Source organism: Mauremys mutica, chromosome 8 (assembly GCF_020497125.1).
Source record: "Mauremys mutica isolate MM-2020 ecotype Southern chromosome 8, ASM2049712v1, whole genome shotgun sequence".
Taxonomy (NCBI): Eukaryota; Metazoa; Chordata; order Testudines; family Geoemydidae; genus Mauremys; species Mauremys mutica.
Genome location: NC_059079.1, coordinates 61,026,774 through 61,043,666, shown reverse-complemented (window position 1 = coordinate 61,043,666; position 16,893 = coordinate 61,026,774). Strand labels below are relative to the sequence as shown.

Below are 16,893 nucleotides of genomic sequence, written 5' to 3'. Positions count from 1 at the left end.
AAGGCAGAGTTGGCCTGTTTAAGGTCTGTTAGAAAGTCTAGGAGGGAGCACTGGTACCTTTAATTCAGCTCCACTGAGCCTAGCAATTCCAGCACTGTCTTCTCTCAGGGGATCTGAAATCTGTGGAGCATCTTTATTTTATCATTATTTCCTTTATTATATATATTCATGTATATAGAGCCATATGTTTGCAATGTAGTGAAAGTGGCAAGCACAACAGGTCTGGTTTACACATCTAGCTGCCTGATCTCTGAACTGTCTTACATTTGAGCTGATATCAGAAAATCTGTGTGTTTAAGACTTGGGATTTTTGTGGGTGTTTAATACAAAAGATTTTAGATACAAGCTGCTTTCTTTGACTGGCAAAAATTGTATTAACTAGAATATTTGGTTCTGTTGGCTTTGAAGAAACAGGCTGTCCCAATGGTCAGTTGCTGGTATTATTCTGTACTGCTCCATGAGAGACCAGATTTGACTGATATTCAGCCAAGGGACAGAGGGCTGTCCAAAAGCACCTGTCTGACCAATAAGAGAGCAAAATCACTGGAGTCCAAAGAGTCTCGGTCCCCCTCAGCTAGAAGTTTGGAAGCTGCATCATGGGGCCTTAAGTGTGGGATGTGAAGTGGGGGAAACTGGGGGTGCCTCAGGACTCTGACAAAAATCTTGCAAATCTCCCAAGGGAGAACTAAAACCTGGTACAGTGGGACTGATTCAACTCTCTTCTTTTCTTCTTCTCCTTTTCAGGGTCTGAACATAATCTTTCATGTAGCCTTGGCACTCTTAAAGGTAAGTCATTTATTTTAACCCTTTTGTTTATTATAAAGCAGTATGAGATATTCACAATCAGGGATTATTTAATTGAATATGTCACACCTTGTAATAAAACCACATTGAAAAGCCTCAGGGAATGGTGGTTGGTGTCTCAGAGTTATCATGGAGGAAAATGAAAATACTGTAACAGGTGAGGTTGGGGGATGGGGGGGTTGTCCTTAAAAATGTCAGCTTTGTTGTTTGTATTAAACTGCTTCATCATGCAGTAAAGTTCCTGGAGACAAAGGTAATATGGTGATTAAGATGCCTCATAAATGTACCTGCTCAGAAGAAAACAACTTTGCTTCACTTCACAGTCCTATACTTCCTTGCTGAGGTATTTCATGAAGTTATTCCTCCAGGAAATGTATAATTGCATATGAAACACATCTGTAATGACAAGGGAGAAACTAGAAGTCTGTTGTAGTGTAGATGAAAATAATCTTTATCTTATGACTACCTTAGATACAGAAAAATTACACTTGACAGAACATTTGGGGTGAAATCCTGGCTCAGTTGATGTCAATTGCAGAACTCACATTGACTTCATCAGGGCCAAGACTTCATCTTTGCTTTTGTTTGGAAATGGAAGTGGTGCTGGAACTGGACAAGTGCTCTGTAGTATTCCCAACACGCTACTGTCAAAAAACCTCTGTATTGTCCAACAGTCTGCTGTTTAAGACCTTGTCTTCACTGCAGTTCACTCAAGTTATAACTCACATCCTGATTCAAATCCTGTCCACACACACAAACCCTTAATTTATGTGTGATGGTGCTTTTAACTGAAAGGGGCTGACCCCTCAAGGGGTAGAGACTACAGCTCAAATTAGCACAGCTCATCAGTTGTTAACATAATTACTCTGTAATGTGGATACAGGCTAGCGCCACTCAATTATCACTAGTCCTCCAATGTCTTCCCACAATTCCCTATGTGTCTAGAAAGGACAGACAAGTTCTCTCACAATTTACTGGGAAATAATTCATAGACAGCTCAGTTTACTGTAGCTCAAAGAAGCCTTGGATATACCCCCCAGAAATCATAGCATGACACATGAGTGAGTACAGCACCTTTGTGGACAAACCAACATGAGGATTATTTCACAGTGTGGCCATTGTCACTTGAGCTATGCTAATGTGAGATATGCAACTCAAACGAAGACAACGCGAATTAGCTTTGCAGTGAAGATGTATCCTCAGTAACTGGAGTTTCCTTAGCAGATAGCCAGTTTGTGCCAGATTGTGTGGTTACTTTGTTAAATAGACACATCTTCAAGGAACAGCCTGGAACAAGGAAATTAATTTCACATGCGTTTCCAGAGAGTTGTCAGTCTGCAATGCCACTAGCTTCCACTCTCAATTTTCAAAATGACTGCAAAAGGTGAAAAAATGTTTGTGCTCTATTATAGTTCTTGGGCAGTGGTGGGCAATCTGTGGCCCGTGGGCTGCATTCGGCCCATCAGGGTAATCTGATTGTGGGCCACGAGACATTTTGCTGACATTAACTGTCTGCAGACATGGCCCCTCGCAGCTCCCAGTGGCTGCGGTTCGCCGTTCCCGGGCAATGGGAGCTGTGGGAAGCGGCAGCCAGCTCCCATTGGCCGGGAACGGTGAACCGCAGCCACTGGGAGCTGCAGGGGGGCTGTGCCTGCGGACGGTCAACATCAGCAAAATCTCTTGTGGCCCACAATCAGATTACCCTGATGGGCCGCAGGTTGCCCAGCACTGTTCTGGGATGTATGTGTATGTGTGTGTGAGAGAGAGAGAGAGAGAGGCCTGAAAGGTTTTAAAAAACAACAGAAAAACCTCATGTGTTTGCTGCTTGTTTCTTACATTACAAACTGAGAACTTGATTACCTGGTGTGTTTTTTTCTCTGAGAGATTCTGTGGATTACTGGAAATTTAGCAGTTTGACATGACACATACCTTGTGAAAATTAAGTCCCAAATGGTCAAGCAGGATTGTGGGAGAGTATTGGAGGATCAGCAGCAATTTAGTAGTGCTAGCTTGCATCCATGAGACAGAATGGTCATGTTAGCAGATGTGAGTTGGTCACTAGGGTTTTGCCTATGCCCTTAGTCATGATGGCCAACTTGTGTTACTAGTATGGCAGTACAGAAGAGAGGAGTTTTTCAGTGTGAATGGGAGTCAAATTAACAGGATTACTTGAGCTATAACATGAATCAGTGAAGACAAGCCCTGCAATGGGGAAAGTCATTTTTATCCAGAGTATTGAATGATTTTTTTGGTTTTTTTTGTTACAACACATTGTTAAATGAGTGGTATGCCTAATGAACAGTTAACAGGCAAGCTCCCTTTTTCAAAGATTCAGCGCCCCGTCATAGCAATGAAGGGCTGAGAGAGCACCCAATCCACTTCTTTGGGTTTTCCAAGGGAGACCTCCAGCAAAAACAAGGAAGATAAGATATGTGATACCTGAGATTTCAAACGTAAAAATCATGCAGAATAATCCCAGGATCCTCAAGGGATTTGTTTTTACAATTGAACTCAACAGTTCTTCCATGTTTTCCCCAAATATCTCTAGTTTCCAGAGTCATCAGAAAGAGCAAGTGGGACAAAGTGTTATTGATAGCTCAAAACTGGACCAAACAGCTCTGGTTTTTGGATCTCATGGATCTAGAATTGGACCTTGAAGTCTCACTTCTCAATCTCCTGGGTGTATTGTCTCAGGATCAAAGCTGTGTTCTTCACATGGAAGTTGCTCAGTCTTACAGGTTAGCTACTGGCCTGTCAGGAGGTTTCAGCTCTGACTGTTCTGCAAAAGTTCAGGAGATCATTTCTGGAAGCAAAAACCTTCTCATAGACAGCTGTTTATGCTGAAATAGAATAGCTTTTCTATATGGATTTCCCAGTGAGTTCCAAATCCTGATAGTTGGTTCCTATATCCTCACCCAAAATTTATTTTACTAAAGTAGTCTTTTATTTCCATCTTAATCAGCTCATTAATTTACCCGTCTTCTTCCCTAAACCCCATTTGATTCTGAGAGACATTAGATTATACACCTTAAATATTAAGAGAGCTTTTACTTATTTCCTAGACAAGACAAAGCCAATTAATTAAACACTTAAACAGCTTGTCTACAGTATCTGCTGGATCAGCGAGCAGTGATCGATCCAGCAGGGGTCAATTTATTGCATCTAGTATAGACATGATAAATCCACTGCTGAGCACTCTCCCGTCAACTCCGGTTCTCCACCAGAACTAGAAGTGCAAGTGGAGTCGACGGGAGAGCATCAACTGTCGACTTACCGCAGTGAAGACACCACGGTAAGTAGATCTAAGTACGTCGACTTCAGCTACGCTATTCGCGAAGCTGAAGTTGCATATCTTAGATCGACCCTACGTGGTAGTCTTCTCATTGCTCTTAGGGGTTAAAGCTAGGGGCCAATTTATCTCAGCACAGAGTCCCTCTAATGGACTAGGTTACATGTACGCATGTGCTGTGAGCTGGCAGATGTTTCACTATTTGGGGTATTGGAACATACTCTGCTACATCCAAAGATATTTCAGCTGCATGCCTCCATGACGTTTCTATCATAGACATATGGGTAGGCTGCTGGGAGTGTTTTAACACCTTGTTGATTAGACTTGCTCTGAACAGGGTTACGTGATATGGTTTTAAAAACATCTGCATCAGCTCAGTCGTCTGTGTCCAGTAGTGCTTCCAACGTTGCTAACACTTATGCAGCTGAGCTGATGTTAGCAACAGTAGTATGTTTCTAGAAAAAATTTCAAGCGTAGGCAAGGGCCTTGGTGTTATGTTAGCAAGAGGATTGAACCCCTAAACATCTACCTTTAGAAAGGCCTTGTTACGATTAAGGAGACTTCTTGTTTTAAAAAATTAGCCCTGGTTATCTGTAACATAAAGCACTCAATCTAATTACTTGATGATTATCTCCCTTGCCCACTGAGTCAGTTCTGTATTGACTACCCCAGAATATTAGAAGGGAAAACTTTTAAGAAGGTATTCTGGAATCACTTTATTATAAGCACTTTATAAGCTTGTAACTGTCTGCATTTTGGTTTATTATTCTGCTCTTAGCAACTCTTAAGATAATACAGTATGTTGCATCCATCCTCATGTTGTGGCAGTAATAGGCACTAAACAGTAATAAAGAAGTTATCTTGATAAAATATTTCCCTACTGGAAAGCAGAAAATAACCACAAAGAGAATATAGTCAAGTAAGATCAGGTTCTAAATTAGAAATCACTTATTAGTTTAAAAGGATGTACCTTTCACTTTGTTACAGAAGACTTCACTTCCATAGCAGCAGCAACATGGAAATGATGATCTAAATTAGAGCATGGCTTGCTTTCAGCAGCAATTGCTCTCCTATTTGAGAGGAGAGGATTTTTGTACTCTGAGTTCTGAAATAAATATTTGCCACTTAAATATATTTGTCTCCAACTTTTATAGCTTAGAAACAATATGCTTTTAGTTTCTGTCTTTCAAATAACAGTAACCAAATCTGAGTGCTTCAGAACAACATCTTTATGAAACCATGTGCTTCTGAGGAGCTCGTTCCTTACCAGAGCTGGAGTTGGATACTGCATGTAGCCAACAGCTCTGGGGGCTTGGTATAGGTAGACCTCACCCCAGGCATAATTAATGGCAGGGTTGTGAGTTTAGTCCTTGAGGGGGCCACTTAGGGATCTGGGGCAAAATCAGTACTTGGTCCTGCTAGTGAAGACAGGGGGCTGGCCTTGATGACCTTTCGGGGTCCCTTCCAGTTCTATGATATATCTATCTATCTATATATATCTATATCTATAAAACTTTACTCTTTTTTTCTCCCCCACAATCTTTTGGGTGATTTCTAATTTTAGGAATCATTAATCAACAGGCTATTAAAGAGTCTCTTCTACCCAGTAAATGTCATTTCTTCCTGGCATCTGTGAGTAATGTTCAGTAATGTCCTCTAATTACCAACTGAATTATAACTCTGGTCCTGAACTGTCTACTAGCCTAGTAAATTTGGTGTGTCTGCTCTACCAGGTGCTTAGATTAAAACTGAGCTTTTGCTAGAGTTTTAAATGGCAGTGAAGTTCCTCTGACCAATAACCTGGGCATGCTAACCTGTTTCAGGGAATAAAATGATAGTTACAGGAATCAGGGAGGAACCTGCTCCCATCCACACCTCCATGATCTAACACATTCACAGCAATACACAGTTGATTAGGCACAATCATTATGTGTTTTGGTTGCTTTTCTCTGAACAACAGGCATTGGCCACTGCCATAGACTCCCAGACCTGACGGAGTATTAGTCTGATCCAGTATGGAAAATAGTGTGTTGAAGGAAATAAACTTTCCCTACAGTGTCCAAGTTGTAAGTGTTCCATTTAGTCACATCTTCCTCCAACAGTTACTACCTTTTAGATATTGATGTAGAATATATAGCAGGGGTGGCCAAACTTACTGACCCTCCAAGCCGCATCTGATAATCTTTAGAAGTTCGAGAGCCGGGCACACCTGCCAGGTCTTGGGACTTCTGCCTGGCGGGGAGGTGGGTTATCTCAGGGATCAGGGCTTCAGCAAAAGTGGGGCTCAAGCCCCAAACCCCAGCAGGTGTGCCCCATGGGGCTCAAGCCCTGAGAACCCCCTCTACACTGGGCAGAAGCACTGAGAGCCACCACCCTGCTGCAGGGCAGAAGTCCAGAGCTCCCTCCTGCCAAGGCTGGTAGGCGGAGAGTGGGAGGGTTGGGGGATGGGAGGCTCTGCGAGCTGCTCTTTAACTGGAAAGCGGCTCACGAGCGGTGTTTTGGCCACCCCTGATATATAGCATCCACAAAGTATTCTCAATTATAATTTTGTCCTGTTGGTGGCAGTATTATACAATTGCTTATTGTTTAGATATTTAATATTGTAATTGTAACTGAAGCATTGTTAATAAGTTGAGCTCATTGATGTAAACAACTTTCTTTGCTCTTACTTCCCAGTTACCAAGAGGGAGACAGACAAAGGCACAGCAGCGTAAAATGAACATTCATGTTTAAATGGCAGATACACTGTTAATGAAGGACAGTTTAAAGCACTTTCACAAGCAATTTGCTATCTTGACATTTTCATAAAAAGGAACTCATTAAGATTATAGATTTAGAATGGTGAAAAGGAAAATACATTCCCATTCCAGTGCATGGCACATATTCAAATGCCTTTTATCACCCAGACAGTCAGCTTCCTTGTTGTGGATTGCAAAGTAAACATTAAAATATTTGCATCCGTTAGGAAACCTGTTCCATTAAAAAGTGTCATTTGACACGTCATTTTAGACAAATATGGAATGCAATTTTAGCCATGGTAAGCCTTTTTATTCCTACTCAAAAACTCTTATTGAGTGAGCTGAAAGTGTAAAGCAAGGTTTACAGTGGAATTTACATTTTTGATTAATTGCATCCAAACTTATGTAGCTATATCACAAAATGTGACTTCTGAGCAAGTGTTCTCTTGTTTATGGTTTACGAAACATCAAAGTAACATAAGGAGACTCAGGAAAATCAGGTTTTTTAATCAGATTTTTAAGTTCTACACATTATGTATTCATAGAATCATAGACTTTACGGTCAGACAGGACCATTATGATCACCTAGTCTGACTTCCTGCACAACGCAGGCCACAGAATCTCACTCATCCACTCCTGTATCAAATCTGTGTCTGAGCCATTGAAGTCCTCAAATCATGGTTTAAAGACTTCAAGATGCAGAGAATCTTCCAGCAAATGGCCCATGCCCCACGCTGCAGAGGAACGCAAAAACCCCCCAGGGCCTCTGCCAGTCTGCCCTGGAGGAAAATTCCTTCCCAACCCCAAATATGGTGATCAGCTAAACCCTGAGCATGTGGGCAAGACTCACCAGCCAGACATCCAGAAAATAATTCTTTGTAGTAACTCAGATTCCACCCCATCTAACATCCCATCACAAGCCATTGGGCATATTTACTGCTATTAGTCAAAGACCAATTAATTGCCAAAATTAGGCTATCCCATTATACCATCCCCTCCATAAACTTATCAAGCTTAGTCTTGAAGCCAGATATGTCTTTTGCCCCCACTACTCCCCTTGGAAGGCTGTTCCAGAACTTCACTCCTCTGATGGTTAGAAACCTTCATCTAATTTCAACTCTAAACTTCCTGATGGTCAGTTTATATCCATTTGTTCTTGTGTCCACATTGGTACTGAGCTTAAATAATTCCTCTCCCTCCCTGGTATTTATTCCTCTGATATATTTAGAGAGGGCAATCATATCAACCTTCTTTTGGTTAGGCTAAACAAGTCAAGCTCTTTGAGTCTCCTTTCATAAGACAGGTTTTCCATTCCTTGGATCATCCTAGTAGCCCTTCTCTGTACCTGTTCCAGCTTGAATTCATCCTCCTTAAACATGGGAGACCAGAACTGCACACAGTATTCCAGATGAGGTCTCACCAGTGCCTTGTATAACAGTACTAACACCTCCTTATCTCTACTGGAAATACCTCACCTGATGCATCCCAAGACCGCATTAGCTTTTTTCACGGCCATATCACATTAGCAGCTTATAGTCATCCTGTGATCAACCAATACTCCGAGGTCCTTCTCCTCCTCTGTTACTTCCAACTGATGCATCCCCATCTTATAACAATAATTCTTGTTAATCCCTAAATGCATGACCTTGCACTTTTTGCTATTAAATTTCATCCTATTACTATTACTCCAGTTTACAAGGTCATCCAGATCTTCCTGTATGATATCCTGGCCCTTCTCTGTATTGGCAATACCTCCCAGCTTTGTGTCATCCGCAAACTTTATTAGCACATTCCCACTTTTTGTGCCAAGGTCAATAATAAAAAAGATTAAATAAGGTTGGTCCCAAAACCGATCCCTGAGGAACTCCACTAGTAACCTTCCTCCAGCCTGACAGTTTACGTTTCAGTACAACCCATTGTAGTCTCCCCTTTAACCAGTTCCTTATCCACCTTTCAATTTTCATATTGATCCCCATCTTTTCCAATTTAACTAATAATTCCCCATGTGGAACCGTATCAAATGCCTTATTGAAATCGTAAATTAGATCCACTGCGTTTCCTTTGTCTAAAAAATCTGTTACCTTGTCAAAGAAGGAGATCGGGTTGGTTTGGCATGATCTACCTTTTGTAAAACCATGTTGTATTTTGTCCCAATTTCCATAGACCTCAATGTCCTTAACTACTTTCTCTTTCAACTTTTTTCCAAGACTACATACTACAGATGTCAAACTAACAGGCCTGTAGTTGCCTAGATCACTTTTTTCCCAGTCATACGGTACAATCCCTGAGTTTACAGATTCGTTAAAAATTCTTGCTAATGGGCTTGCAATTTCATGTGCAAGTTCCTTTAATATTCTTGGATGAAGATTATCTGGGCCCCCTGATTTAGTCCCATTAAGATGTTCGAGTTTGGCTTCTACCTTGGATGTGGTAATATCTACCTTCATATCCTCATTCCCATTTGCCATCCTACCATTATCCCTAAACTCCTCATTAAAGACTGAGGCAAAGTATTTGTTTAGATATTGGGCCATGCCTAGATTATCCTTAACCTCCACTCCATCCTCCGTGTTTAGCAGTCCCACTTCTTTCTTGGTTTTCTTCTTATTTATATGGCTATAGAACCTTTTACTATTGGTTTTAATTTCCTTTGCAAGGTCCAACTCTACATGGCTTTTGGCCTTTCTCACTTTATCCCTAAATGTTCTGACCTCAATAAGGTAGCATTCCTGGCTGATCACTCCCATTTTCCACTCCTTGTAGGCGTTCTGCTTTTTCTTAATCCCCTCTCTGAGATGCTTGCTCATCCAGTTTGGTCTACAACTCCTGCCTATGAATTTTTTCTCCTTTCTTGGGATGTAGGCTTCTGATAGTTTCTGCAACTTTGACATGAAGTAATTGCAGGCCTCCTCTACCTTTAGATCCCCAAGTTCTTCAGTCCAATCCACTTCCCTAACTAATTTCCTTAATTTTTTTAAGTTAGCCCTTTTGAAATCAAAAACCCTAGTCCCAGATCTATTTTTGTTTATTGTTCCATTTAGTTTAAACTGAATTAGCTCATGATCACTCGAACCAAGGTTGTCCCCTACAACCATTTCTTCTATGAGGTCCTCACTACTCCCCCAAACCAAATCTAAAATGGCATCCCCTCTTGTTGGTTCTTCAACTACTTGGTGAAGGAATCCATCAGCTATCGCATCTAGGAAAATCTGAGCCCTATGTCCTCCAGTCTATATCTGGGAAGTTAAAGTCTCCCATGATCACGCAATTCCCATTAGTATTTACTTCATTAAAAACATTAAAAAGGTCTCTATCCATATCCAAATCAGATCCCGGCGGTCTATAGCACACCCCAAGCACTATCTCAAGGGAGGCTCTAGTAGCTTTCTTTCCCAATGTGATTTTTGCCCAGACTCTGTCTTATCCATTCCATCCCTTCGTATTTCTTTACAGTCTACCTCATCATTGATATACATGCTACTCCACTGCCTTTGCCTTTATTTCTGTCTTTCCTAAACAGCACACAGCCTTCAATACCTGTACTCCAGTCATGACTACTATTCTACCATGTTTCTGTTATCCCTATAATATCCGGTTTCACTTCCTGCACCAGTAACTCTAGTTCCTCCATTTTGTTACCTAGGCTCCTCGCATTGGTGTACAAACATCTTAATTCTTGCTGTTTGGCTTCGCTCACATTCTATACCCGATTAGGCCCAGACATTCTACCACCAGTATCACCTATTAGAATGGTATCTACACTACCCTTCCTCTGTATGTCCATTCTCCTACCCATGGCTGTATCCTTTCTTTCTTGGTTTTCTTCCCTCTCAATGTTAAAATCCAGCATGGAGATTACCTGGACATTTCCCAACTATCTCCCCTCCTAGTTTAAAGTTCTCTTAATCAGTTGTGCCAGCCTCCATCCTAGAAGTCTATTTCCCTCCCTACTCAGGTGAAGTCCATCCTGAGAGAACAATCCTCTGTCCATGAATGCCTCCCAGTGGCCATACATCCCAAAGTCCTCCTTATAGCACCACTGCCTGAGCCATCTGTTGATCATCATAATCTTGTCACACCTTTGTTGCCCTTCTCTAGGAACAGGCAGAATCCCACTGAAGATCACCCGAGCCTCAATTTCCTTAAGCGTCTTCCCCTGCCTGGCATAGTCTCCATTGATACGTTCCAGCAAGAATCTAGCTGTATCATTCGTTCCCACATGAAGGACAATCAGTGGATTCTTTCCCGCTCCCATTAGTATCCTCTTCAGCCTCAGGTCCACATCCCATATCTTAATACCCGGCAGACAGCACACCCTTCTGTTCTCTGGATCAGCTCTGGTTACAGGCCTGTCTATCCTTCTCAGTAAGGAGTCCCCAGTCACGTAGACCTGCCTTTTCCTGGTGATGGTGCGATTCTCCGGTATATCCCCTGTTCCCTCTGGCTGCAAGTCCTCTCGATTCCTATTCGCCCTTGCTATCCTCCTGGGGCTCATATTTGGTGTTATCTCCATTGACTTTTCCCCTCTTCTTATAGGACTAGCTGCTCTTCTCTTCTTCCTTGCCCTCTCACCTTCAGCAACCATCTACTATGCCCCTTCTTCATTTTCCAGCTCTGCAAACCTGTTCCTGAGCTCTATTTCTCCTTCACTAGCCCGTCTTTTTCTCTGCCTGGTTCTCTTAGTCACATGCTTCCACTGTCCAGTTTCCTCACCCAGCAGTCTCCCCTCAGAGTTCTTTGGTCCTGCTTCCATCTACAAGTCTGAGCTTTTCCATTCAGTCTCCTCATGTCTTTGCTCCATCATCCGCTCGAATCCACTTAGAATCATAGAATATCAGGGTTGGAAGAGACCTCAGGAGGTCATCTAGTCCAACCCCCTGCTCAAAGCAGGACCAATTCCCAACTAAATCATCCCAGCCAGGGCTTTGTCAAGCCTGACCTTAAAAACCTCTAAGGAAGGAGATTCCACCACCTCCCTAGGTAACCCATTCCAGTGCTTCACCACTCTCCTAGTGAAAAAGTTTTTCCTAATATCCAACCTAAACCTCTCCCACTGCAACTTGAGACCATTACTCCTTGTTCTGTCATCAGGTACCACTGAACAGGCTAGATCCATCCTCTTTGGAACCCCCTTTCAGGTAGTTGAAAGCAGCTATCAAATCCCCCCTCATTCTTCTTTTCTGCAGACTAAACAATCCCAGTTCCCTCAGCCTCTCCTCATAAGTCATGTGCTCCAGCCCCCTAATCATTTTTGTTGCTTTCTGCTGGACTCTTTCCAGTTTTTCCACATCCTTCTTGTAGTGTGGGGCCCAAAACTGGACACAGTACTCCAGATGAGGCCTCACCAATGTTAAATAGAGGGGAATGATCATGTCCCTCGATCTGCTGGCAGTGCCCCTACTTATACAGCCCAAAATGCCGTCAGCCTTCTTGGCAACAAGGACACACTGTTGACTCATATCCAGCTTCTCGTCCACTGTAACCCCTAGGTCCTTTTCTGCAGAACTGCTTCCTAGCCATTCGGTCCCTAGTTTGTAACAGTGAATGGGATTCTTCCGTCCTAAGTGCAGGACTCTACACTTGTCCTTGCTGAACCTTCTAAACTCAACCAGAGTTTCCACCTGCATCTCCAGTCCTCGGATCTTTTCTACCATCAGCTCTATCAGGCAGCACTTCATGCAGATGAAACTTTTATCAGGTACCCCCTCCAGGATCACGTACATGCTGCAGCTTCCACATCCAGTCATCTTCATTGTGTCTTCCACTGCTTGGGTCACTACAACTGATGCCTCTGTGTCTGTCATAGGCTTCCCACCTCACTCCTGTAAATCTGAGAAACACAAACCAAACCAAAACACCACCACCCACAGCAAAACAAACCCCCAACAAGCACCAAGACACTGCTACAACACCACACACTCCCTTCAGTAGCCTGTCTGTTCCTCTGCCTGCCTCTCTTAGTCTTCCCTCCAACTGCTCCTGCAAACTCCCACTCAAACTCCCGTTTACAGCTCTGTTTGCCGGCTCCTGTGCCTTACTTTAATCTTCCCACTCTGTTACCTGGAAAATTAAATGCACACTTTTCAATTCAGTTTTGGGGCTAGCAAAATGAGGCAAGTATAAAAATACATCATCATACAGAAGTAAAAGTTTAAATTAAAATACAAGAAACTGAAACACAAAGAAAATAATGTGCAATAACTAAAAGTGTCACAAAACACCGTGACTTCTTGGACATGCACACTCTCTTTATGGAAATGAGCTACTTACAGGCTGTGGACAAAACACAAAAGTTATCCACAGTTCATAAAAATCCCAAAACCCTGGCTATTGATCAAGTGCATTGATGTAGGTAACCACTAAGAAAATATTGGTTGGTTGCTAAAAGATCAAGCCCCATCCTTTGGTCTGTAAAAAGATACTAAGTTCAAATGTACAGGGGTTGGAAATCTTAATAATTTTTTTTAATAATCGGAGATATACCAATCTCCTAGAACTGGAAGGGACCTTGAAAAGTCATCGAGTCCAGCCCCCTGCCTTCACTAGCAGGACCAATTTTTTTTTTTTTCCCCAGATCCCTAAGCAGTCCCCTCAAGGATTGAACTTACAACCCTGGGTTTAGCAGGCCAATGCTCAAACCACTGAGCTATCCCTCCCCCATAACATATTTTGTTATCTAGAGTGTCTTAAAAGTTAGTGATAGGGAGTATTTCAGACAGCTAGCTGGTGTTGGTGGCTTCTCATTTCCAAAAATAAATGAAAACTAGAATGAAAAGGGTGGATTATTTGATATCATTATTCCTCTGTATCTCTCCTTTCCCTTCTCTATCCTTTGCGACCTTCACTCATCAAGCCAGCCTTTTAGGGACAACTTGGTCTCATGCAGTGAAATTTATCACTAAGCAGAGGGTCATCACAACTGGTGCACCTCTTAAAGCCAGGGTTTATGTGGGAGGCAAGTGAAGCATAAGGGTTACACTGGCCCTCTGCATAGGAGTAAATTTCCTCTGTAGCAAACATCTTGCCAGTAATGCAGGGAGCCCTTTTCATTCTGCTCTCATGGTACCTTGTCAGCTCCTTTGGTGGACACTCCTTTGGTGGACCCAGTCCCAAATTTTGTGTCTCATCCTCTGGAAGGTACCAGGACTTTAAAAATCAAGGATAAGATTTTGTTCTCTGCCTTGTCTTCACTGCTACGGTCAGCTCGATGTAGTACACTCGAGTTACTGCATTTGGGACAGCGTCGCTTGAGTGAAAGCGACCAACTTCAACATAGCACTGCAGTGCAAGCCAGAATGACCATACTAATGTCTGTTATGGCAACCCCCCTTTCATTGTCAGCCACTACTCCTATGCCAGGGTTTGCAGTGGGTGCCTCTCAGGACAGCATAAATTGCCTTGCACCAAGGGGAAATCTCTCCAGATTGGATCCAGGGCTCTTTTGGCCCTAGGTATCAAATCTGCTAGTCATTTACAGTAGTTATGTATTTTTAGTTTCTGTTGTTTTAAACGATTTCTGGTAGAACCTCAAGATTCTACCGTTGTCTTTTGCAAGATCCCATCACTTGCCAGTTGATGTGTTTGGCCTGGGGTATTAGTGGCCTAGTAATCACTACTACAGAGAGGGGAGTGGGGTGAAGTGGGGAGGAAAGGAGAGAACTGGACTGATAAGTTGTCGGAATGAGTTTCTCCCATGGTTTATTTAAAATAAACATTGATTTCTTGGAATTCTACCAGCAGGACTACAGGTATGTCAGTGAAGCATAAGCAGGAGATAAGGAGGCATTGCATCTCTTTGCTCGCTCTGGATAACATTTGCAATATTGCCAACCCCAAATGTTTAAGAATCATGAGTCAGCCCTGAAAACTCTTGAGATTTTAAAATATATGTTCTGTGTTCTTTTTATTTGTCTTTTGATTCTGAGCCTTTAGCGTATACAAATATCACTTTTCACGATTTCTCTGCAACCAAGAGGGTTGGAGGCTTTTTTTAATGAGACCCAAGATTCTCATGCAATCACACGACTCCAAGTGCTTTAAAAATATTGTGAGACTCGCAATAAAATTGTATAAGTTGGCAACACTAGGCCAGCACAACACTTGTGTCTCTTACTTAAATCCCACTTAAGCTCTGCATATACGCTTCTTAGGGTACTTTGCAGCAACGAGTGTGCCTCCCAGCCTGGGTAGAGACACACACACTAGCTCTGCTTGAGCTAGCACACTAAAAATAGCACTGTGGCCATTATGGCATGGGTGGCAACACAAGCTAGCCTCCCATGTAGAACCCTACATTGCCCCTTGGGTCCATACATGGGTGGCTAACGCATGCCACAACATTGTCTTTTTAGCATGCTAACTTGAGCAGAGCTAGCATGTGTCTATTTACCCAGGCTCCCAGCTGCAGTGCAGACATACCCTAACTGGCCTTCAGCATGCGGCTGTGAGAGATGGAGTTAATTTCACTTCTTGCAAATGGATGGGGTATTTCTGAGGCTTAGGCTGGTACAAGCCACTTCCCCAGGAAGTCTGTGTGTTCTGGGAGATGGGAGTTATTTGTCCTTTCCTTACCTTTAGTTTACTCCAGGCTCTCTCTGAGCATTGTTGAGGATGTCTGACAGTCACTCCTCTCTTGATTGTTTGTTGACACTGTTGATATCATGTTGGATTTTCTTTGTGGTGAGCTATACAGGCTCAGTAACTTGCTTGGCAGGAACTGTGAGACACAAGGATTTCCATGAGTAGTTTTTTCAAAGATGCTGTTTTGGGGCCTCTTAGCCCAACATTGGCTGTGTCTTTAGACACATCCAAGAGATACCTCTGAATTCTCAGCAAATTACAAGAACTGTCTAAGTGCAGAGCCAGCCCCATAACATTTTGGGTAGCCCTGCAAAAGAGTGACAACAATTTGTTTTCCCCCTCAACCTCCAAAGTGTAACCGATTCGTGTCCACCATTATCACACTACTGTGCACAGGGCTGGCCTAAGGATTTGAGGCAGGGCTAGTGAGATGGTTATTTGAGAGGCAGAACAAAGTTAAACTTGCTCATTTTACATAAAAAATGTGTGCAGAGGGAGCAGGTGCACAGGGGTTTGTTAGGTTCTTTCCCAAGGCTCCTGCTGCAGAAGTGGATTCCAGCTAATTATTCCGTTCAGCATTAGTGATCAGTGACTACTGTTCTGTGTTTTCAAAGCTGTCTTCACAAGGGAGAGGTCTAGAAATTTATCTTTTTTAAAAAACAAGGCTGAGATTCTCCTTTACGTTTCTAGTTCCCCTAACTCAGGAAGGTCAACAGCAGTGGGTTTTGCGGGTTTCAAAGCCCAGCTCTACTGAGTGTATTTATTGAAAATTGCCTCTTTATAGAGACAGTCTGTAGATGAACCCTTTAACTCCAGTGTGGAAATGTTTGTCATGGACAATTTGTCCTAATAAGCTAGGGATCTAGGGACCACTGTGCTAGAGTGTCATGTACACGGTTATGTGAATTTTAAGCTTTTTTCCCCCCCTTTAAAAGGGTTTGAGAATGAAAGCAGGAAAAATAACTCAAAATTCACCAGAATTCAGCCCTTTAGTGGCTCCAAGTCCCTGGATCATTTGATAAAGTATTCTGTGAAAACTCCTGCCCACCATTCTGGTCTCATTCCGCCTCATTCTGCTGTCCTTTCTTAGGTGACAAATCAGAATTTACATATGTAAATTGGAACGAGCTGCTCCAGGGCCAGGTCTTGTCCTGCACTTTAAGATTTAGGAATCCTAGGAAAATCTTTAGACTCCCTTGGTGAAAATTATTTGTAGGGACATGTAAGTGGATGATAAAGTAAATAATAATCCAATGATACCGCACCACCATGAGCATAACCGTAGAACCAAATGTGTAAAGAAAGGGGTTGGTAAGATGAGAGGGAGGAAGGAGTCTAGCTCATTCTCCTGTCTTCCAGTGTAAAAAAACATGGTCTTCAGGTATTTTCAAATTTATTCTCATTGCAGCCTGTGTTTTATCTTTTCATAGGAAGGCATTTTCATTAAAGACAACATCTATTTTTTCAATATTAGATTCTCAT

General features: G+C 42.4%; 1 protein-coding gene across 3 annotated transcripts in view; it reads left to right on the top strand.

The window, feature by feature from the left end:
* The window catches only part of RABGAP1L (RAB GTPase activating protein 1 like), a 541,073-nt gene that overhangs the window by 389,341 nt on the left and 134,839 nt on the right, over positions 1 to 16,893 (top strand). For all 3 annotated transcript variants that reach the window (XM_045026098.1, XM_045026099.1, XR_006581397.1), the window contains exon 18: positions 745 to 786. In XM_045026098.1, the coding sequence (XP_044882033.1) occupies positions 745 to 786 (42 nt within the window). The remainder of the gene's footprint in view (positions 1 to 744; positions 787 to 16,893) is intronic.